Genomic DNA, 22,204 nt, shown 5'->3' on the forward strand with positions numbered 1-22,204 from the left:
AGCGTCGTCTCGAGATGGGGTCGCAGTCGCTACAAGACCGCGCGTGGAGGCATCCTGCTTCTCTTCGGAGAGTGGAAGGGCGCAGAGAGCGTCTTGAAGCATGGATGGCGAAGAGACGACGCCAATGCCGCGCCCCGTACCCAGCGTATACGGAACGACGCCGAGCAGACGACGTCTTGTCCGACGTCTTGGACCCGCGCCAGCCCTCCAGGGCCGTCGCCATGATCCACATGCGCCAAGCTTGGAAAGTGCCAACACGCTGCGTGCCTGCCCAGCGGCCCGGCTTACCTCAGCCTGCTCCCGTAGCTGGGTCCAGGTCTGTGTCTGTCGCGACGCCTGTCTACCACAGTGGGCATGCCTGAGCACGCTGTTCGAACGCGGCTCGGCGACTGCATCCGCCCAGACAGCGCCCAGTCATGACAAGCCTCGCGTGCACATCCTGGCATCCTGGCATCGCTGCGCCTCCTGTCCTGTTTGCCGTCGCGTCATCGATTGTGTGCGACGCGGTAGGGCCATCGTGCCATGACCTGCCCCAGACGGGCCGACGTGTGCCGACAGCGTGGTTTACAGTACACCGTCGCCGCAACCTCACCTCATGCTAGGAGAACAAGTCTGGGTCCGTCGAATATTCACTCACGCCCTTTGCGTCTTGATATGCTTGTCCGCTCGGCTTCGTGTGCCCCAGTCACGCACGCAGCTCTTCTCCAGGTTCCCGAGGTCGTAGGGACCTATCGCTCATCTGGGATAGTCACGTGATGGTGTGGTATCGACCACCCTGGACGAAGCTATGACGGGGGGTTCGTGGCTGCCGAGGCCGTGGCACGCGTCGGCGCAGCCTCCTCCCACAGCAGCGGCATCTCTCCTGCGCAACGACGACGACGACGCCGACAAGCAGCTCGCCATGGACTTTGACGAGGCGCTGCCCTCTTCGCCGCCGCCCTCTTCGCCGCCGTGCGCGGGCACCGACGACCTCGCGCCCAGCCCCTTCTTCGAGCGGCACCCCACGGCCTTCACCACCAAGTCGAGCTCCCCTCCGCCCGTCTTCTCCAGCGACGACTCGTGCGAGTCGGTCGACGTGGCCAACTACGAGTCCCCGCGCATACACAAGAACAAGCGCAAGGGCGCGTGGTGGGACACGCACGCGTCTGCCCACGCCAGCCCCCAAGTCAAGAAGACCAAGTTCGCGCGCAACTTGGACTCGGGCATCTACATGCTCAGCGACGCGACCAGCAGCTGCGATGACCTGCCCCTGCCCCCGTACATGCCGCCAGCCTCTCTCCGCGCCGCCGTCTCGCTCCCCCGCTCGCTCCACGCGCGAGCTGCCGACGATGAGGCCATGGACGTCGACGTCGACGTGGCGAGACACGCCGCTCCAGCGGCCGTCTTCAACCGGCACATCGACGACGGCCTTGCCGCGGACCGCGAGTCGTACGACCTCGTTGGCCTCGACCTCGCCGACCGCGACATCACACGCATTGGCGAGCTCAATTCCGTCATCAGCCACCCTCCCGTCTACGATAACGAGCTCCCCACGGCGGGCCAGTACCGCTCTCTGCTCCCCAGGCTCCACGTCAACCTCGGCAAGAACAAGCTCCGTCGCCTCGTGCCCGCTTTGTTCCACCTCGACGATCTCACTGGCCTCTATCTGCGCCAGAACGACATCGACGAGCTTCCCCAGCAAATCAGCCGCCTGCGCAAGCTCGAGGCCCTCGACGTATCCCTCAACAAGCTTCACTACCTCCCCTTCGACATCGTCACTCTTCTTGCCCCACATGGAAACATGACCCGCCTCACTCTCATGGGTACCGATCTGCTCCAGCCAATGTCCTTCCGCCGCTTCTCCCTCACCGACTACCAGAAGCAACACCAAGGGCCCCTTCACCACCTCGATGACGTACGAGAAGACGCAAACAAGCAGCTCGCTCATCTCTATCCAACGCTGGCAACGTGCCAAGACCGCGACCAGGCTGTCTGGCGCATCCGCTATTTCGAGTCCTGGGCCAACTCTTTTGGCGGTGCAGACGACGCCCGAGAGTGCGCCGCTGAAGATGTTGGCTTCTATTCGCACCACCCTTCGTTGCGCCTAGAGGCTTTAGTAGAGGGCGATGCCGTTGTCCACGCGCCACGGTACATTGCTCGGACTCTGGTTTCTTACTATGGGCAGGATGGCAAGCTTCTCAAGGGCTCTCCAAAGCTCCCTACTTCCGACCAGGAACACTACTCGGTAATCATCGAGACGAATCAGGGTACATACGGCCTACCTTCCTCACCGTGGTTCGTCCCTCCGTGCACAAGCAAAGTTTCCTCCCTCTTCACAACGACCCTGCATATGGCACTCCACTCTTTGGAGCCCCACAAAATACGTGACTACCTCAGCCCGTGTGCTCTCCCCATGGTGGAAGCCATTCTCTCGCGAGCAGAAGCGAACGCTGCCGACGGATACGGTCTCTTCCGCGAGTGCCATGTCTGTCGCAAGCATTACGTTGTGGCACGCGCCGAGTGGATTGAATTCTGGAGTCGGGGCTCAGGTGACTTTCTTCCACTGAGAGTTAGCGTGTGCTCGTGGGGTTGTGTACCTCCAGGCATGGTCAAGAGACCGCAGAAGGAATTGACATGGTGAGGCCAGGAGGTTGTCAGTTGATGCCAGACAGTAACGTGAGATGTTTATTGTAGTCACAAACCATCAAGTTGTGTCGTGAAACAAGTCATACTCTTGCAGGAATACACCAAAGACACTCGGGTTGCATCGGTCACACAGTCTCCGACACGCCTGTCTATCCCGACACCTAGAACACTACCCGTGGACTCGAGATGTAGCTAGGTAGAAATCATGTAGCAACTCCCATATCCATGCAGTAACACCTTCTTGGCATGGTGCTCAACAGCCATCGTACTTTGGCCCGTCTACTCCACATGCGAAAAGCCCTTGGCGGAAAGTGCGCTAATCTTGCTGGTCGCGTTTACGACAGCTGCTCTACATCACTCCTATTCCGAAACTTAAGCGTGTTGCCTACGCTTGGAACATGTATGGCGGAATGATGACAACCGTAGCTGCCTTTCTCAGCTAGATGGATTGCTAGCCGAAACAGGCTTGGACGGCGTTGTTCGGACGATTGCGATAACAACACGCCGTGTTAGTGGGCATCCCTGGTGCATCACTACTTCTTGTAGGCCTATATCTCGTACTCCAATTCCTGATTCGATACCAAGATGTAAGGCTCGCCAAGCACACCTGGGCATGTTCTCTGTGCGAGCGTGTTTGTCGTGCCTTCCGAGACCACCTGCACACAAGCACTTCTACGCAGCTGCGCAGTTCCATGCTGCACCCATGGATGTGCAGATGGAATCGAACATCTCTACAAGTAGCCTAGCTCGTCTATGAACACTGAAGAAGCTTATCAGCTCTTGTACTCTCTTGCCGTTGTCCTTATCGGCGCCTATCTTCAGCCCTGGTTCGTATCCTTGCCAGTCTCGACTCGTTCCACCGGACCATCGTCCGCGGCTTGACGTGAGCGTATGGAGAAAGCCATTTTCGCGTTCATCTGGGGTTATCATGTCCGGCTTGGTGAATCCGCGTGGGACCACGTATCGCAGCTGGACAAGCGGTCCTTGGTTACACGGCTAGCATGCTGACCGGGTTTACTTGATCCGACTGCATGCAAGACTCTTATCTACAATTCAACTCCCTTTTTTACTTCTTGACTGATTATTTACCGTCAGAGTCCCAAAAGCAGTCATGTCCGAGAAGAAGGCAGAAGACTCGGCTATCGGAGAACGGAGCGTGGACTATGGCATTGGCCATGTTCGCAAGTCGCATACGGCGAGTCGCAGGAAAAGCTCCGCTGTCGATCCAGAGATTCTTGCGGGAGAGATATTCGACGAGCGTTATGAGACTACGCAGCGTGGTCTGAAGTCACGGTCAGTAGACCCCTCTTGATACCCTATATCCTCAAAGACTGACGGAACGTAGACATGCTCAAATGATTGCGTTGGGTGGCACAATAGGTACCGGGCTCTTTGTCGGCTCAGGCCAAACCCTCGCTCGTGGCGGCCCGGCCTTCATCCTGTCCACGTACATCGCCATGTCGTTCTTGATCTTTTGTACCGTTGCGGGTATCATTGAAGTCGCGGCCTATCTGCCGACCCCGGGGTCTTCCATGGTAACTTGTGGCCGTACCCAAGGCATGTGACACACGACTGACCTTGTACCTTCAGAACCTTTTCGGTTACCGCTATGTGTCGCGCTCTATGGGGTTCGGCCTGGGTTGGCTATACTTCTACTCGCTCGGTATCCTTGTGCCTTACGAAATCACGGCAGCCGGGTTGGTCATTGAGTATTGGAACCCGCCCGTGAACATCGCAGTGTGGATCACAGTCATGATCATTGTCATCGTTGGACTGAACTGCTTTCCAGTCAGGTTCTACGGCGAGACAGAGTTCTGGTTTGCCGGAACAAAGGTTATCATGATTTTAGGGCTCCTGATTCTGTCATTTGTTTTGTTTTGGGGTTAGTAATACCCCTGCACAAACTGCGTATGATACAACCACTGACTTTATACATTTATCTTAAAGGCGGCGGTCCACAGCATGACCGACTCGGCTTCCGGTACTGGAAGAACCCTGGCGCGGCGAATACGTATCTAGAAGAAGGGAATGCTGGGCGATTTGTGGCCCTCTTATCCACTATGGTACTCTCTGCTGTAAGCATGCTTCCGGCGAAGCCTTATATCTACTTGTTTGACCCTCATGTCTAGTTCCCCTTCACGTTTGCTCCCGAGCTTCTCGTTGCAACAGGTGGCGAGATGCAGTCACCGCGTCGCAACTTGCCTACTGCGGCACGCAGATACATATACCGCCTACTCTTCTTCTATGTTGGCAGCGTACTGGCTATCGGAATCATTTGCCCCTCCGACGACCCCATCATTACGTCTGGTGGTTCTGGAGCTGGTTCGTCGCCCTTTGTTGCAGGAATTAAGAACGCTGGCATCCCCGTGCTGGACAGCATCATCAACGCAGGTATCATCATCAGTGCATGGTCGTCCGGAAACTCCTTCCTATTTTTGTCCTCGCGCTCGCTATACGCGCTCGCCCTGTCTGGTAACGCACCTTCCGTCTTCAAAGCATGCACCAAGTCCGGTGTACCGTATTGGGCTGTTACTGCCTCTTCGTTGTTCTGCGTTCTGGCATACCTAAACGTAGGCAGCGAGAGTGCGGTCGTCTTTAACTGGTTCGTGAATTTAACAAACACGTCTGGATTCATCTCCTGGATCTGCTGCGGCATCATCTTTCTGCGCTTCCGGAAAGCCTGCGAAACGCAAAACATCACGGATCTTCCATATCGCTCACCGGTGAACAAGTGGGGTGCTTGGTGCGTCATCATCAGCTTTACAATTCTCTGTTTGGTCAACGGGTTCGATGTCTTCTGGCCTGAGAAGTGGGACGTTAGCTCTTTCTTTACTGCGTACGTGGGTATTCCCATGTTCTTCCTGTTCTATGGGGGGCATCGGATTTGGGCCTGGAGCGATAGTTGGGCTTATGATCCAGCAGAGGTAGATCTGAAGACGGGTATGGATCAGGTGCTTGCTGAGGAGGTGCCGGCGCGAACAATGAATATGAAAGGGCCATGGTGGAAGAAAATCACCTTGCTTTGGCAATAGACGCGAAGGCGCTTCGAAGAGCTGTACGACAGGGGCAGGCAGCTATCGGTTCCCCCAAGTCATCTTTTTGTTCTACTATCATTCATTATGCAACATCTCGGACATTGCCCATCAAGCCTCTTCTCTTATATCCCCCTCCCGGACGGTCCCGTAACGTCCTGACTGAGAGAAGGAGACATGTCCGTGTCATTTTCCTAGCATCCTCCGATGGAATCTGATGGAAGGAAGCACACCATCATCTTCGGGGCCCAGGCTTCGCAATGGTGGGTACTCAAGATAGCAGCACGTGAGGGTCAGAAGAAGCTGCGTAGCTCCGGACGAAATTAGCGCCAAACGTGCCTCCTGCGTCATTGACCAGCCCTGGAGGGATGTGGGGCCGGGTGGCTGGGTACCGCATCATCAACATTCAGCCGACTACGCTACTACGCTTGTCCATTGCTTCATCATCTGCAACCGACTACCGTATCTTCCCTAACTTCATCAAGTTCATTCTGGTACAATCCATCTCAGTCGTCTTCATCTTCCTTCTTCCGCTGGCGGTTCAGCTCATCGATAACCTTCTTGCCACACGCCAAAACCTCCAGTGTCCGACTCTTGTTATCGTGGTCTCTTGTTTCCGGGACCAAGAAATATGTTGTTACGGCACCTGCTAGCATGAAAGCGCTCATTACTTGCAGGATATGTCCGAAATTCTTGCGTTCCCATTCAAAATCGCTTGTGGGTTCGGATTTGTCGGATTGGAATGCATATGCCAGAAAGACTTGCACCACCCAAGACCTATGGTGCGAGTTTTCGAAGTCAGTAAATGTCTCATATGCAGTTCTTCCGCGGTTTGTCCTCACCCGAGTTTGCCACTAGCCGCAGCTATGCCGTGGCAGGTGCACCGGTACCTCGTAGGGAATATCTCGGCAGGGATAACTTGATGCACGAAATTAGTAGATGTTTCACAACAGGTCGCACACGGATATCACTTACTAAAAGTCGTCACATTCGGTCCCAGGTTGAAGGCGATGTGGCTGAGCACGTAAAGCACAATGAGTCCCGAGCGACTGCTGTCGAGTAGGTTGGTCCAAGCACTTCCGGTTACGATGAAGAGAACGAATAGAACCAAGAACCCCCAGAACTGAATCACTTTTGGCGAAGCATGCTTGACAATCTTGATCATTAGTAGGCCGCCGACAACTGTCCCTATGGAAACCATCACCAGGGTGTGTTTGCTATTATCACTCAACGTCTGGTAGACGGAAGATCTGCTGTTGTTGTTTCCCTGCCAGATGTGGCTGACAATTTCTGGTGAAGAGAGGCCCAACCCATAGACTGTCTCAAAGTTAGTGGTTTTACCGCAGTGGTCTGGCAGTGTACCTACACGCGAAATCGAGAAACAGCCAGGCCAACGACGTTCCTAGAAGGTACTGCCAGTTTTTCTCCGCTATAAAGAATTGTTTTGCGTCGGCCCACGAGGCAAGTGGAGGAACAAAATCCGGGTCGCCTGGAGGAAGCCGGCCGCGAGGCGCTGCGGCGGGACGAAGATGTACGTCACTGAGTCGGTGTCCGGAGTCACTGTCGCTCTCAATCTCCTCGTCGGGTGCAATCACCGAAGCGTTGGTCGATTGCCTCGATACAGGCCTCGAAATTTCCTGTGTTGCAGCCAGATCTAGCAGTTCCCTCTCGCCATGTTCGGGGTCTGTTCCGGGCGCACCAAAGTAGTTCGCCGTATCTTCGAGGGTGCTTTTTGTGTTTTGCAAGATGTCCAGCGTATACCTCGGACTCTCTGGTATCGTGAATCGAAACAGCAGAGCGATGAGAGCCGGCACAATGCCGATCCCAACTACGAGCCTCCAAAGTCGATCGATAGCTCGGAAGCACTCCAAGTCGGCAGGCTGACAAGACTGCGTGGCCTCCTTGATCCATGGCTTGTACGACTCCACTGCAGCAAGTGATAGAACATTGGCGAGCAGCTGTCCAACAGGTTGGGCGAAGAAAACCCAGCTCAACATTCGCGCACGATGTTTGCGAGGTGCGAACTCGGCAGTAATGACCTGAACCCACGATTAGCATCAGCACGGTCACGTTGGAAACAATACCTACAGCACTCAAAGGATAGTCCGCCCCGATACCGATACCTAGTTATCGTCAGTCTTACGATGCATTCGTACATCAATTCGCTTCTTACCCATGATCGCTCGCCAGGTGATCAGCCATCCTCCAATTGCCATGCTGTTCTTCTCCCCGTTCGAACTCATGAGCAGCAGCATTGTGCCAACGATGACGATTACCAGCTCAAGACCATACATTTTTCGTCGGCCCAATATGTCTGCCGCGAAGCCGAATCCTATCTGGCCGACCATTGTACCCGCTAGTGTGGAACACATCATGGCTGTCTTGACAGAGGACGGCACCGAGGGTATACCGCCTTCGTTGCGATTAGGCCAGTAGACATAACCGAGCATGGGGGTAACGACATTCAAAGCAAAAAGGCCGAACGAATCTGTTAGGAAGCCGATCCCAGCTACTACTACTACCCAGACTTGGAAGGGCGCTGAATCAATCGTCGCGAGAGTCCACCGTCGACGCCTTATCTCCTGTCCATCGGATTAGCGAGAGAAGATCGATCCTAGGACTACTACGAGTGGCAGAGGGAAACCTACCGGTATACCGCTCCCGCCTGTTGTTATGTCCGGCACCCCAACTTGATGGCCTCTCATTGGACGCATGATCCATTTACGGAGGCCCATTGTAGCGATAGGGGTGACAGAACTGTAACAGTATGGTAGTTGTACCTACGTGCGAGGGTTTCGGCAATAGTCAGTATGTAACGGGGTCTGTCGTGCAGAACCGCCTTGGGGCAGCATCTTTCATATTGTGAATGCGCAAAGCTTCAGCCTCCACCATGACACGGACTACCGAAGGCAGATTTCAGACAGCGTGCATAGCCCGATACCACAAGGCAAACCGGTCAACAGAAGAGGACGCATGCGAACTGGCGCTATTCGTGCGTTCTCAATCAGCGCATCCAATCTCGTTTGGTTCGCCGAAGTCAGGCTTGGTGGCGTTCATTGCCGCGATCCAAGCGTCCAGGCCTTCATCACTGGAGTCCTTTGGAATGTGTGGTTGCTGCTGATGTCTAAATCATGGTGCATTCTCCGGCTCCTCCCGTTTGCGATGCTTCCGAGGTCGTTCAGCTGCGAACGCTGCGATGAGTGGGCAACAGCATCTTGCTTTATGAAATCCGGTTCCTTGTGAGTTCGTGCAGGCTGCATCAAAACATGTTCCGAGATTCCAAGGGAAAGCCACGCGTGGCTGAATCGAGCCCTGGAGTTGGCTGGCCCGTCTGGTAGTCGACCATGGCTGTTCGCTCCCCCACGTGTTGATCTTCGCAACCTCATTGAACGCCAAAAGCTACTATGCCGAATTAGGCGTACCATTCTAATACCGCCACATGCACAAACACGAGCTGTCCGCCACCTTTGGATAAGCTCATGGCTGCCCTGGGCTGCCCTAATTGCTGCCGACAGTAGAAGGCTTCGACGAGTTTGCGTGCCTGAGCGGTAGCAGGATGTCAGCAGCGCCGTGAGCCACCCCCCAGATGCCGGAGCGGTCTACCTTAGGCTAGCTCTATCGGACGCGTGACGAAGAGACGACCGTAAGCTCAGGTGGTTCTTACTACACCTGCTTGTCCTTTTCATGGAAGCCTGATGCTTGGACGATGATTGTCCCTACTGTGCACCAACAGTTCTATAACGTATGAGCAGTCTTTACACAAACTCTGTTGCGCTTGAGCGCGGCGCAACCCTACGAATATGTCCTTTGGGTGCAGTCCGTCCGATGTTCTGAAATTGTTGGAGATTTCGACCCGTGTATATCTTGCGTTCAAAGGTATGGCGCCAGCTACCCCCCTCTGATGGCAATCATCAGGGACCACCTCGCTCATCATTGCCACTAGATGCCAACGAAAATTCGGAAGCGCAAGTCAGTGGGCTTGTTAAGGAATTCACCACATTTCATGGCTGTCTCAAAGAGCTGGGCGAGCTAATGAGACAATATGGCCAGCCGCTACGTGAGCACGTTCATCTGTGTACTACATTTGCGGCATGCACTGACGCGAGATAACAACGCGCAGCATTCCCTGTCCAGGATTTCGAAGACACGCTGAAGAAGTGTGAAAAGACCCTGGAGCCATACGCTGAACATCTCGTCGATAAGAAGATGACCGTCAAGAAGTTCATCTTCACGATCAGATACATCGGGATGGAAAAGGAGATCGATGGGCTGAGGAAACAGATCAGCGGCCATTACCAAGCGCTGAACATGTGCATTTCCTTTCTGCAATTGTAAGCCTCTTTCGTACTCGAAACAACAGTCGCTGACCGTCGTTAGGCGGCTACATCTCGAGGCAACCAAGCAGACTCAGCGTCTTCTCGACGCTGCGCCGTCTCGTACAGTAAACCTCGGCGGCCGCTCTTACTCCACAAACACTCTTGGTGCCCCAAGCAACCGCGCACCACTGGCACTCGCGTCTTCCGACGAACACCCGTTGTTCAGCGAATGGAAAATCTTTGATCGATGGCTGCAAAGTGAGGACGAACGTGTTGCTCAAGAAGCGGGACTATCGCGGCCTCTTTCTCTGGGAGACACACCTGCTACGTATTCTACTGGTGATGTTCAGACAGCTGCTGTACTATATCATCTGAGACGGCAGGTTGATGACGCCATTTTCATCGAGGAGAATCGCGCAAAGCGAGCTACGGCGGAGAAACGCTCACACTTGGTCCCAAGCGACGCGATGAAGCAGCAGGTCCGCAACATGCCACCAGCTCCATTGCGAACCTACACCCTCGAGACAGATCACTCCGGGAACTTCACCATGTTTGGCCAAGAAAGCTTGAGTGACTTCATGGGCAGCAGCCGCCCGACCTTGGGTCTACAGCCATCGTCTCCAGATTACTTTGGATCAGTCGATTGGTCGCAGTCGCCTAGACCGACATCGCTTGAGCCTAATAGGATACCTTTTAGTTCCACAGTTGCCTGTAGCGAAAACTCTTCGCCCGCATCACCGTCGTCAACGGGTACTGCCTCAGAGAAGCCCTTATCTCCCACTTTGCGGCGCAGTCTCTCGCGCACATCCTTGGCAACCATGGCATTAGGAGACGCTGCACTCGACTGGAAGCGAATATGTCGCAACGTTCAGGTCGAACGAAAGTCTCTGAAGTACGGATCCGAAAATCACGAGTGCGAGGTTCGGTGGCGATATCGAGAAGATACTGGCATCTCGCTGCGAACAGTCTATCACTCTAGCCAAGACGGGAAGCTTCGAACATGGACTGAACAGCACTTTCCTGCTACCGGGCCAGCGATACCCTTGACTACCACGTATGTTGACGGTGCAGTATCTGTCGATTTTCCGCGCAGCTCGTTCGGGAAACTCAACAAGCAGTATGTTGACATTAAGTACACGTTCATTGGCCACGAATCAGCAAACAGATTCCAGACCTTGTTGTACACCAACAACGGTGCCGACTCTGCTAATCTCGAATTTGATCGACCCATATTGAGCATATCCTCGGATCACAATCCGACTGAATGTCGTGGAAGAAATTTGCGGCTGTGGCGGCGTACCGAGACGCATCTAGCGGATGGTGGGCTCGTTACGTCTGAGGTCTTGATCCTGCTGTTTTACACGAGCGCATTGGAAGAGGACGGGCACTGGGTCGAGGAGCCGCACTACGCATTCGAATGGCTCACGGAGTCGGTCTATAAGAAAGACAGTGACAAGCTTACGCTTCTCTTCTCAAAAGACGCACCGCGTTGGGCGACTGATAAGCTTTTCAAACGCCGCAAGTCATCCACACAGACGGATTCCGAAGCAGCGAATCCGTCTCGCAAGAAACGCAACGACTCTATGGAAATGCTACGGTTTTCTCGATCAGACAGCGTTACTTCAGGGTCGTTGAGCGGCTCGCCGATTCCTTTGAAAGATATATCGGGAGGTGGTGGTGGTTTCTCGAGGGCTGCTAATCTGAATCGGTTTGGGTATTCGGCGTTAGAGATCAAGTTCCAGAGCAGGAAGGACAGGATGGCGTTCTTAGACATCTGGAAACAGTACGTCAAGCCGCTGAGTGTGTCCTGAAGATTGCAATGGGCAGATAGAAAGTACAGGGCGCATTGCACTGTACCGTGGTTTTATGCACAGATATCCGGAAGTCCGACCTTCCAAGCAGACGGACTGTTGAAGATTAATATTTGGAACAAGAGGTGTGCGATGAGAAAGGCTCCAAAGTGAATGTAGTCGTCTTGTCAAGCACAGACAGGGCATACTAGTTGTTGTAAAGCTTCACGAAATCTAATTGAGACGAACATCGCTTTGTAATGCTAGTAGCGACAATCACAAAGTTTACAAAACTGCCTCGTTATTGAAGAAGTGTGCACGGCTTCGATCGAAAACACCTGATTGCGGGCACCACGGATGCGCATGACACGTCGTCCGCACGGACTTTGCGCTTATCCAATTCGGGTGCTGCACATGTATTACGTATCGGTCTATGATGTACTCAGCGATGACACGTTGGGAAATGCAATAAGGCATCGTCCGCGGAATGAAACCTACATGTGATCGTAGCAGGACTTATAAGCGAGTCCGACTCATTGTTGAGGGCGAAGGGTTGGAAGGCGAGGGCCTGGATCCTGTGGGCGGCACATTTCATTTTACCCGCATCAAGTTGTTCTCGCATGTACGTATACGAGAAGGCGTTCCGATGAAAGATGTACCCCTCATATTTGAAGCAGTCATGATCTGATTGGGAGTTAGGGCGAGAGCTAGATAATTACAAAAAGCCACCTTTCATCACGTTTATCACAGCTTGGAACCATGACGGAAGCACTTCAGAGCGGGTATCAGCTTGTAGTAGAACTTTTGAATAATGAGAACCATGAACAGTAATGACGGAATGTTGCGCGATCAACAGTATGTAGACATCCATGTAGAAGTAAATCAAATGCAGGTCTTGTTGGCAGCCATTTTGCCGAACTCATCCACATTCAGGACAGCACCTTCTGCATCGTATTCAATCCTGACCTGCTGGTTGCTCGAGACAGAGGGATCGCCTACAAGGTAATTGAGCGGTTCGAACCTCATGGCCGAATGAGCAGAGCTGAACATAGTATTGGGCAAGTCGCCGGTGTGCGGAAGATGGTGCATGCCGAGGTTGAACCAAAGCACTCTGTGTTCTGTTAGTAATTGATATATTACGGGACGCAGTATCAACAATAGATGGAGAAAGGAGGTGGGTTTACGAACAAATCTTCTTGATCCAGACTCTCGTCGTCAAAGAAAGTCTCAAAATTGACAAGCGGATCGTCCTTGGAGAACTGGTTATTGGCATCCGCAGCCCTTGGCTCAGTGTCCTTTTGCTGTGTGACATAGAAGTCGTGAGTCACAAAGGCACCTGTCTTGCCAGTGTTTGTCGAGTTTGTTTGTGTAAGGTGGATGGTGCCGGCAGATCTTTTGATTCTGTAACCTGGGTACTCGCCATACGGGTTCGGTGTGTCCCTATTGACAATGGCGTACAACACGTTATCGTTCTCGGCCCAATTGATCATGGACTCGCTCTCGTCGGCTACCCAAGATCGCTCAGCCTTGAATGTATTGTATACGCGACCCTGGCTCCAAGGATACGCTGTCGAAGTCGGCACAAACTGTAGTTTTTGTACACTGTTCTTCCTGCCGTTGATGTCAAGATCGACCTTGAAAGTGAGGGTGTGGTCGTGCGAGCTACCCGAAAGGAAGTCGTGTATATGGAAGCCGTACTCAGGCTGATCCTCCCAGTAAGCAGCGGCAATGTATCCAGAAAAGCGTGAAGAAACCTCGATACCGCCATCGTAGAAGAAGCTGTAGTCGATGAGGAAGTCGTAGTTGCCCACTGTGGCTACCGTGCGCATGACAAACTGGATGTTCTTTGCTACGCTAGTGTGTGGCGCGGATGGTGAAAAGGAATGGCGACGGATTGGGTAGCCCGCGTCAAATTCGAACAAACATATAGCGTCGGCTTGTGTCTTGACCGTGTCGCCTTCTGTCCATGTTGCAGGTAGGTATGTAGCATGACTAGGGCAGTCATAGCCTCTGACAAGAGGCTGCAAGGTCGATCCCATACCACTCGTGGTATCGAAGAAGGTCGCTTGTGATTGGAAAGGGTCGGAGCCGGAGTATGATGTCAGAGCCTCCTGCAAGGACAACTCGTAAATGATGCGTCTGCCTTTGTATTTGATGTCAAACAACGACAGGCCAAGGTCCTGAGAGACGGCATGATAGAGGGTGAAGTCCATCCAGGATATATATCCCTCTTCCGTATCGATCTTGAATCGCTGGTCGCCCTCAGCGACAGAAGCCGGCGGCGGTAGGTTGTCCAAAGGCATGGGCGTTCCCTGCCTGTCGGTAGACGTCCAGTTTCCCAGTACGTTTGGTGGTGGCGTCTCATAGTCGGGAGCGTTAATTGCGGCACGGAACTCTTCTGTGCTGGCATAAAATTTGCCATACGAGTACCAACCGACAGCTTTCCAGGTATCCGAGATTGGTCCGGTCAAGTCAAATTTCACAGCGAATCCGAGTGGCTCGACGGTAACACTGCTGAGATTGGTGCCAGGGTCCGCAAATGCTCCTGCCCAGGAGATGGTTCGGCCCTCTTCATCCCAGAACGGGCTTCCAAATCTAAGACCAATGCTACCAGTAAGAAAAGTCTGCATGCATGTAAGCCTTTGTTGTTGTATGTTGTGGCTGGCTTCCACTCACAGTGTTGAACAATTGCATTGAGATATCCTCAGTCTCTGTCGCGAACCTCGTAAAGAAACTCGTCGCGTCGCTGGGTGAATACATGGGATGCATTTGTGTTCGACCTGGTTGGGAGTTTTGGAACGGGAAAGTCAACGGTTCGACCGCAGTCGCATTGGTTGCTGGCAATGGTCCCACCATGTACTCTTGCCAGTGCTTGTCTGTCGAGTTGGTGGTACCGCTTTGAACAGTAGCTCGCGCATAGCGCTTTGGAGCCGTAGCATTGCTGTCAAGGAAGGGAAGAGTATCCGTCTTATTGGGATGAAGAAGAGCGAGCTGTACTCTGATATCGCATTAGTGTCCGGCGAGTGGGAGGTGTCTAGCAATGGTCGACTTACACGTAACTATCACGGCTAGATCCTTGGTTGCCAGTCAAGCTCATTCGCTCTTGGAGAAGTTCATTGACACTAGCAGCTTCCTCCTCGGAAAGGGTCTTCCACGGGTTTTCATGCGGTGCACTCACTGTGGGCTGGCGGTCGTTGATCGTGTTATCCTGCGCTGTGGAGAAGGTGACCAAGACGGCAGCACCAAGCGTTAAAGAAGAAGTCCACTTCATATTGAGCAGGACGAAATGGAACGAGCGTGCCGTTTCCGACGTGCAGACCTCTGCAGATTATATGCCCGTCTACTGGCCCATGCCTTTGTGGTAACACGGTAGGTCTAGGGGCGTTCGTGCTGTCATCGTGCGTGCGCATCCCCGTGGCTGGCTCGCGTCCTTAGCGACGAGAAGCTATGCCTCAGACATCGGTTTGTTGAGCAGCCTCAAAAAATAACATCACACTGTTGCTTTGCCGCACGCGGTAGGCAAGAAAGGAAGTGATCAGCGCCAGGGTCGCTTTCTGCATGTTGTGCAAGGGAGATTCAGCTCCACATCCGAACGTCACGGACGGAGGCGCCTCCTTTACATGATGCAGCTGCAGAAACGATTCTCGCGACAAGAAACACGAGTGGAGACGCAGAATCGGGAAAAAACATGTTGCTCGAGCGTAAAGGTGTGCCCGGAATGTGGTAGAAGTGTCGCGCACGACTGGTAGCTCAGGGGCGGAGCCTGCCTTCCGGAAGCTTGGTACGGTAAGGTACCCCGCAGAAACAATACCGGGCAGAAGTAATTAAGCAAACAAGCTTTTTCTGGCTACCTGTCGGTTCCAAGATTTGGTCGCCGATGCTACCTACCTAGATGCGTGATACATGCTTCTGGAATGCTGCAAATAGAACAGCCTGCGTTGCCTCACACCCCCGCTAGTGGACACCTGCAGTCTTCACGTGTCCTGCCCTTCGCCACGCTACACCGTTCCAAATCCCAACCTCTCGTCATCGCCTTCGGTTGTCTGGCCTCTGCTTCTCTCCTCCACTCTGCGTTTTGCGGTCCTGGTCCCACTTGCTCCTTCTCTCCGCAAGTCCTGGCTTGTCTTTCTTGACTCCTTGTATCTGGTGCTCCAGGACTTTCCCCATCACAACCAACATGTTCATAGCCGACTTCATGGCTATGAACATTCTGGAGCTCCGCTCTGGTGTCATGACCATGTATACCTTTGCGTCTGTTGCTAGAAATTCTTCCAAAACTAGGAGATCGGAATGAGCGGGGTTGCGAAGAGCAGCTTTGAAAGCGATCTGGTGGACTTTCCGGGCGGCTATATATTAGTTCGACATTATTCAATACGCCTATCTGGGCAACGTTGTGATGTTGCTCTTATTTCAAGCGTATATTCCCGGTCACGGTGCAATGGGAGCGAGAACATGCGCTTTCGTTTGTATAGATCCATTTCTCATATTCTCGTCACCTTTCATCAGTCCCAGCACGCGATAATCAAAATCACCAGTCCGTCGTCCGTGCGTTCGTTTGCGATTGCAAAAGGACGAATCAAACTTGAGCACAACGCCGAAGCAGAAGGCGTATTCCAGAAGCCAAAGCGATACGCAATACGAAATGTACAACGCTAAACGACCATGGTATATCTGAGCTTTTCTGCACAATCATAAACAAACAGTCCCAAGTCCACATACAATAATTTGCAAAGCAAAAACACGCTGTTCCTGACGCTGCCACAGCATGTGCATAGCTGAGCGAAGGAAGCACGGAGGAAATGGCTAAGAGACGTAAGACCAGCCAAGCGCATGTACACGATGACAAACAAGGCGCGAACGAGGAACACAACACAGGGTGTGCCGTGGGATCGATCGCAATATACCACCGCTGCAATTGCAACTGCTTTGTTTCTATGTGTTTCAATCTTACTTCTTCTTCTTGACAGAATCCTTGCGAGCGGTGGTACCAGCAGCCCATCTGAAGAACGGTGATGGGGCGGGCTTCTTGCGGGAAGAACTCCCAGAGCTGCCACTACCGCTAGGCATGACAACAACTGCAGGTGGGGGTGGTAGCGGACCGCCAGCAGAATGCCCAGGAGGTGGCGGTGGTGGTGGTGGAGGAGCCATTGCTCCCGCAGGCAAGCCGACTGGAGGAGGTGGGAGTTGCACAATGTGTGCATGTGACAGAGATTCTCGCTTCCGGCTCTTGTCCCTCTTGCCCTTTCCCTTTAGTGGAAGATGGCTTGACATGAACATTTGAGCATCCGGTGGAGGGGGCGGTGGCGGAGGAAATGCCTCCTTAGGCGGCTCGGGCGGAGGTGGTGGAGGCTCAGGCATTGGCCACATGTGCATGGTGATGGCCCAGTCGGGTTGAATCATGGTTTCCCAAACCTGGGGCAGGATGATCTCGCCATCAGGTCCGACGAGGTCGTAGTGGCCTTCATGCACATGAGGACCAATCACATCGACATGCAGGAAAGCTTGTTTGATCAGTTCTTCCATACCCTGATAGAATGTTAGCATTGGACTTGAACTCGTTGTTGGTGGGACATGCCTTCCAAGTCTTGCATAGTTCCCACGGAAAGCTAAACTTGCGGCCAACGGCGTCCTTGAACTTGATCGGGGCCTTTGGAGCGTCGGAAGGCTTCAGCTTCGCAGCTTCTTCTTCCGCGGCCTTCTTTCCCTTTTCAAGCTCCTCTGCAGCAGCCTTTGCCTCTGCCAAAGCCTTCTCATGGGCCTTCTTGGTCTCTTCGGCTTCCGCGGCCGCCTTCTTCTCGGCCTCCTCGCGTGCCTTTTGCGCTGCTTCGAGCAGTGACTTTGCCTTTTCCGCAGCGGCTTTCTTCTCCTCGGCAATCTTGGTGGCCTCTGCATCTGCGGCTGCCTTTTCGGCTGCACGAGCCGCGTCCGCGGCCGCCTCACGCTTAAGTTGCTCGTCTTTCTGGGCAAGGATAAGGCTCTCGAGCTTGGCGAGCTTATCCTCGTCGCCCCTCTTCTTTGCCTCGGCAGCTTCCTGTGCAGCCTTCTCAGCCGCCTCTTTCTTTGCCTTCTCCTTCTCTATTTTGGCTTCTTGCTGAGAGATGAGCAGGTTCTCAAGGCGATCAAACTTGGCCAGCTCGGCGTCTCTTCTCGCCTTCTCGGCTGCCTTTCTCTCTTCCTCCTCTTTGCCTAGCAAGAGCTTCTCAAGCTTGGAGAGCATGCCCTCTTCTTTTGGGTCGGGTTGCGGAGATTGTTGAGGCGGTGGCGGAGGCATCATGGCCATGGGGTGCATCTGTTGCATGAGCTGCTGGTGCATGGGCTGCTGCATGAGTTGCTGCTGCATCTGTTGTTGCTGCATTGGCTGTTGCATTGGCTGCTGCATTGGCTGGAGCTGCATCTGCATAGCCGGAGTTTGAGGGGGCTGGGGTTGTGGGGGTGGTGGGGGTGGAGCAGGCGCGGCGGGCGGATGGTGTTCTTCTTCGGGCTGGGGCTTCGGGGTAGGGCGCTTCGAGGGAGGGTGCTGCGGCGGAGGGGAGGGATGCTGTGCATGTCCATAAGGCGGATACATGTGAGGCGGCATGCCATACGGTGGGGCGCCGTATGGTGGGTAGTAGCCCATTGGCGAATAAGGCATCATGTCCCCCGGGGGCGCTGGCGGCATGGAGTTGCGATGGCCTCTGCGTGGCGGACGCGAGTCCTGATGGCGCGAGTCCTGGTATTCGGGAAAGTAGCCGGCTCGCGGATCTGCAGCCGAAGGGGGGCCCTGGGTAAAGGGATTCTGTCCATTGGGCGCAAAGGGATTCTGAGCATAGGCGGCGTGTGTGTCGTGGCCAAACGGAACCAGCTGGCCCGCAGGCGACTGGGTGCCGCCGCCGGGGAAGGCATATGGGAAGCGTGGATCCGACATCAAGCTTGGGGCGTAGCCGTTGGGGGCATGCTGGGGAATGTGGCCCCAGCCAGCACTGGGATGGCCTGGAGGGTGGCCAGGGCGGGCCGACGGGGCGTATGGGTAGTCGTCGTCGTCATCCTCGCCGTCGAGAGGGTCCTGGTGGTGGACGGATTGGGGCCTTGGCCGCCGCGGCCTGCGTGCGCGCTCCAGCTTGCTGCGGCTGCGGCTGCGGCTGTGGCTCGGGAGGCGCGAGGGAGGGTCTGGTACGGGGGCTGCGTGGCGCGAAGAGGCTCGGTCGCGGTGCGAGGGCTTGGGTCGAGGTGCTCGCGGGGGGGCTACAGCAGGTGGGGGGATCGCGTGGTGCGGCGCAGGCTGACGGTGGACAAGGCGAGGGCGCGAGGCAGAGTCGGAAGGGTTGATCTCGTCGATGTAGTCCCACGAGCCCTCGTCCTCTTCGTTGTCGTCTGTGTCGTCCTCTGGGATGTCGTCGTCGCTCTGCTCCTCCTCGGCGTCTTCGTCGGTCGCGTCCGAGGTGCTGTACTCGTCCTCGCTGGCCGAGACTACCTGGATGCCGGCCGAGTCGTCGTCGGTGAAGTCGTCGTCGTCGTCTTCGAAGGCGCCCGTGTGGTTGTTGACAGTGATTCCCTTCCGGAGTCTGATGGCCACGTTAGTGTCGCCCTTGACATGATAGCGGCGCGACGCAGCCTGGGGCAGGGCGCGACCGTGGGGCAGATGGGCTAGGACTAACGGCATGACCTTGTCCGGGCGGCGGGGTGCGGGCGATGGGATGGATGGGAGGGGAGGGGAGGGGATGGGATGCAATGCAACGGCCAAGGTGGAGCAGTCGAGGGGCTGCGAAGTGCGGGCGCGAGGGCCAGAAGCGCTGCACTACAACAGTCTGTACAGCAGTTACAGCAACGACACACGCTGGGTGCGACCGGCAGACGGCGGTCGTGCGGGACAGTCGCTGTCTTGGGGCGGGCAGGAGAGCAGAGAGCGCTGGGCGGCTGAGCGGGTGAAGCGAGTCCAGCACTGCAGTTGGGTTGGGCCGCTGCCGTTGTGCTAGCGCGTCCACCTGGCCAACACGGAAAAGGCGATGCTGCCCCAACTCTCCAACTCTGATGCAGATGTCGGGCAAAGCTGTGTGCCGACGCGTGCATGGTCTGGCGACGGGCCGTGGATGTAGCCGTGGGCAGACGCAGCTGGAGTCCGACGACGACGACGACGGCCATCTGCCTCTTAACCTCACCCAACCCGCCTCGCACTGCTGCGAGTTATCCACGCCTCGTCTAGGCGGCTACGTGTCCAGCTCAGCAGCCTCACTGACCGCCTGGCTGCCCGACTCAAATGCACTCATGCCAACGGCCACGTGTAGCGCCCACTGCTTGCTTCTTCGACACCAACGTCACCGGTGCGGCAGTCGACTTGGCCTAGGCTGTGGGCCTGGCGTGCAACGAGTTCCCGCCCACCATCACGACACCCAGCGTCAAGACAGCAAGCTCAGAGCCATTCATCACGCATACCCTAGCCATCTGTGAGACCGAGTCTCGCTGCACCCAGTGTAAGAAGGCGACCAGAAGTCGTCACTAAATGCGTCATGAGAATTGGTATCTAATATGCATCCACAAACGCCTCGCAATGCAAGTGACTTCTCGCCTATGCTTCCTAACCCTCCTCCTCGCCCTCAGTTGTGCCGTTTGCCAGGCTTCTTCTCGGTACCTCGAAAACGTGAATGCCGTTCTTGGCCTTTGCAGACATCCATCTGGCTAACCTGGGCTCCTTGCCCACGGCAGCCACCACGCACAGCCCATCCTTGCCTCTGTCTCCTCTCTCCTGAACTGCAAGACCATTCACAATGCCTCGTATGAGAATAGCATCGTCCCTAGAGCTGCCATTGACCATGGACTCGTCTTCCGCAATCGGCACACGTCCTATCTTGCCCGCGGGCTCAATGCTCTTCTTGTCGGCTGTAATCCTCCAGGCGCGTATCCAGCCGTCCCAGCTCGCTGTGAGGATCAAGTCGGCAAAGGGAACGGTAGCAAGCGCAGTCACGTAGCGCGGTAGCCGCGGACCGGGCTTTGTCGATGTTGCGGCGTCGTCGTTGGCTGACATTTGCTCGGGCGAGAGCGGTGGATCGCGGCCATGGGTAAGTGGATATGTAAAAAGGGGCTTCTTCCGGTTGACAGACCACAACGACAAGGCTCCATTGTCCGATGCTGTGACAAACAAGCCGGCGTCGAGAAGGCCGACGCAATCGATGGAGCCTTCGGCATATGCCATGGGCGCATCGTCGTCGAGGCTGGCGCCGACGTCTTGATCCTGTTTGTCGTCTCCGTCAACAGTCTTGCCAAATCGGCCTTTGCGCAGCTTGTCCAAGCCCTTTTGCCTGGCTGTACCGCCTCCGTGGAAGACGAGCTGGTTTTCCTCGACGACCCTCCACAGGCGCGCAGTGCGATCGCGGGCGCCTACACTGACGCATGTCTCTTGGTTCATCTCCAACCCGCCTGCGACACCAATGACGGCGTCCTGGTGTCCGACCAGTGTCTCAATGTACGCAGATTCAGGCGCACTCCAGACAATGACTGCTCGGTCTGCGCCGCCGGAGAAGAGCTGCTCGGTGCCCCTCCGGAAGGACAGTGAGAGAACGGCATCTCGATGGCGAGTAAAGAGGTGTCGTGGCGTGAGGGTGTCGGCGTCCCAGATGACCAGACGCGCATGCACATCGCCCGTGGCCAGGTACTTTCCCGAGTCGGAGATGGCTATAGACACAATCTCGCCCGTGTGACCCAGAAAGGCGCGGTCGCCCTTTTTGTTCTTGTTTCCCTTGCGCCACAGGAGCCTCTTGGGAGTGGTGCGCGGCGTCAGGTTGGACGGTCGGTTGGGGTCGGGCGCATACGATTTCGGGTCTGCAATTGCCCACTTCTCGACGACGAGATCCTTGCTGATGGTCCAGGCGTGCGGCAGCTTGACAGCGCATCCGGTGGTGGCTTTTTGCAGCCCTGAGTAGGCCGTGACGTGTGATGCATATTCAAACCCAAGCTCAGCAGCGATGGACCGGTATATCCTGCCCTTGCCCTCCGCAACATCTTCCTTGAGCCGCTCGGCGATCAGGTCCTTGTCGATCTGCTCGGCGTCGAAGCCCACGTCCTCCTCGACCTCGTTGCGGATGTTGTCGAGATAGCGCTCGGCCAGCCTGAGGCGCTTGTCCGCCGCCGTCTCGTGCTCGTCTTCCGAAGAGCTAGAGCCGCTGTCTGCATCGTCGCCGCCGTCGAACGTGGGTGCGCCGTCGCCCTCGGATGTGTCGCTGCCGCTGATGGACTCCTCGCGCTGCATGCGGCGAGCATGCGCGTCTGTGGTGCGTCGTTTGGGGGCGCCGGCGGTGGCTTCGCTGCGCTTGCGTTTCCGCTGTGAGGCCGGCGCGGTGAAGAAGGACGACGACATTGCGGTTGCGGGTGTGGTTGCAGGAATTTGATCGGCCAACTTTTTTCGAAGGCTAACTTTCGCCGCGGAAATGGCGTCTTGGTCCAAGCTCGCTCACATACATGGACAACACCA

At 55.3% G+C, this 22,204-nt stretch overlaps 5 protein-coding genes across 5 annotated transcripts; 1 reads left to right on the top strand and 4 right to left on the bottom strand.

The window, feature by feature from the left end:
* Nucleotides 1–787: 787 nt before the first annotated feature.
* J4E83_007474 (uncharacterized protein) lies at nt 788–2,620 on the top strand (the record flags this gene model as incomplete). The annotated part of the gene is made up of 1 exon (XM_049334378.1): nt 788–2,620. The coding sequence occupies one exon, from the start codon at nt 788–790 to the stop codon at nt 2,618–2,620; it is 1,833 nt and encodes a 610-aa protein (XP_049186720.1).
* A 4,374-nt stretch (nt 2,621–6,994) lies between these two features.
* Nucleotides 6,995–7,834, bottom strand: J4E83_007475 (uncharacterized protein; the record flags this gene model as incomplete). Its single annotated transcript, XM_049334379.1, has 2 exons — nt 6,995–7,584; nt 7,831–7,834. The coding sequence occupies 2 exons, from the start codon at nt 7,832–7,834 to the stop codon at nt 6,995–6,997; spliced, it is 594 nt and encodes a 197-aa protein (XP_049186721.1).
* Nucleotides 7,835–12,645: 4,811 nt separating this feature from the next.
* Nucleotides 12,646–15,034, bottom strand: J4E83_007476 (uncharacterized protein; the record flags this gene model as incomplete). Its single annotated transcript, XM_049334380.1, has 4 exons — nt 12,646–12,874; nt 12,952–14,387; nt 14,440–14,761; nt 14,817–15,034. The coding sequence occupies 4 exons, from the start codon at nt 15,032–15,034 to the stop codon at nt 12,646–12,648; spliced, it is 2,205 nt and encodes a 734-aa protein (XP_049186722.1).
* Nucleotides 15,035–17,224: 2,190 nt separating this feature from the next.
* Nucleotides 17,225–19,402, bottom strand: J4E83_007477 (uncharacterized protein; the record flags this gene model as incomplete). Its single annotated transcript, XM_049334381.1, has 2 exons — nt 17,225–19,304; nt 19,398–19,402. 2 exons carry the CDS (start codon nt 19,400–19,402, stop codon nt 17,225–17,227), a joined length of 2,085 nt encoding a protein of 694 aa, XP_049186723.1.
* A 912-nt stretch (nt 19,403–20,314) lies between these two features.
* J4E83_007478 (uncharacterized protein) lies at nt 20,315–22,090 on the bottom strand (the record flags this gene model as incomplete). Its single annotated transcript, XM_049334382.1, has 2 exons — nt 20,315–22,037; nt 22,083–22,090. The coding sequence occupies 2 exons, from the start codon at nt 22,088–22,090 to the stop codon at nt 20,315–20,317; spliced, it is 1,731 nt and encodes a 576-aa protein (XP_049186724.1).
* Nucleotides 22,091–22,204: the final 114 nt, after the last annotated feature.

The sequence above is a fragment of the Alternaria metachromatica genome (genome assembly GCF_023757995.1).
Source record: "Alternaria metachromatica strain BMP 0045 chromosome Unknown scaffold_18, whole genome shotgun sequence".
Classification (NCBI taxonomy): domain Eukaryota; kingdom Fungi; phylum Ascomycota; class Dothideomycetes; order Pleosporales; family Pleosporaceae; genus Alternaria; species Alternaria metachromatica.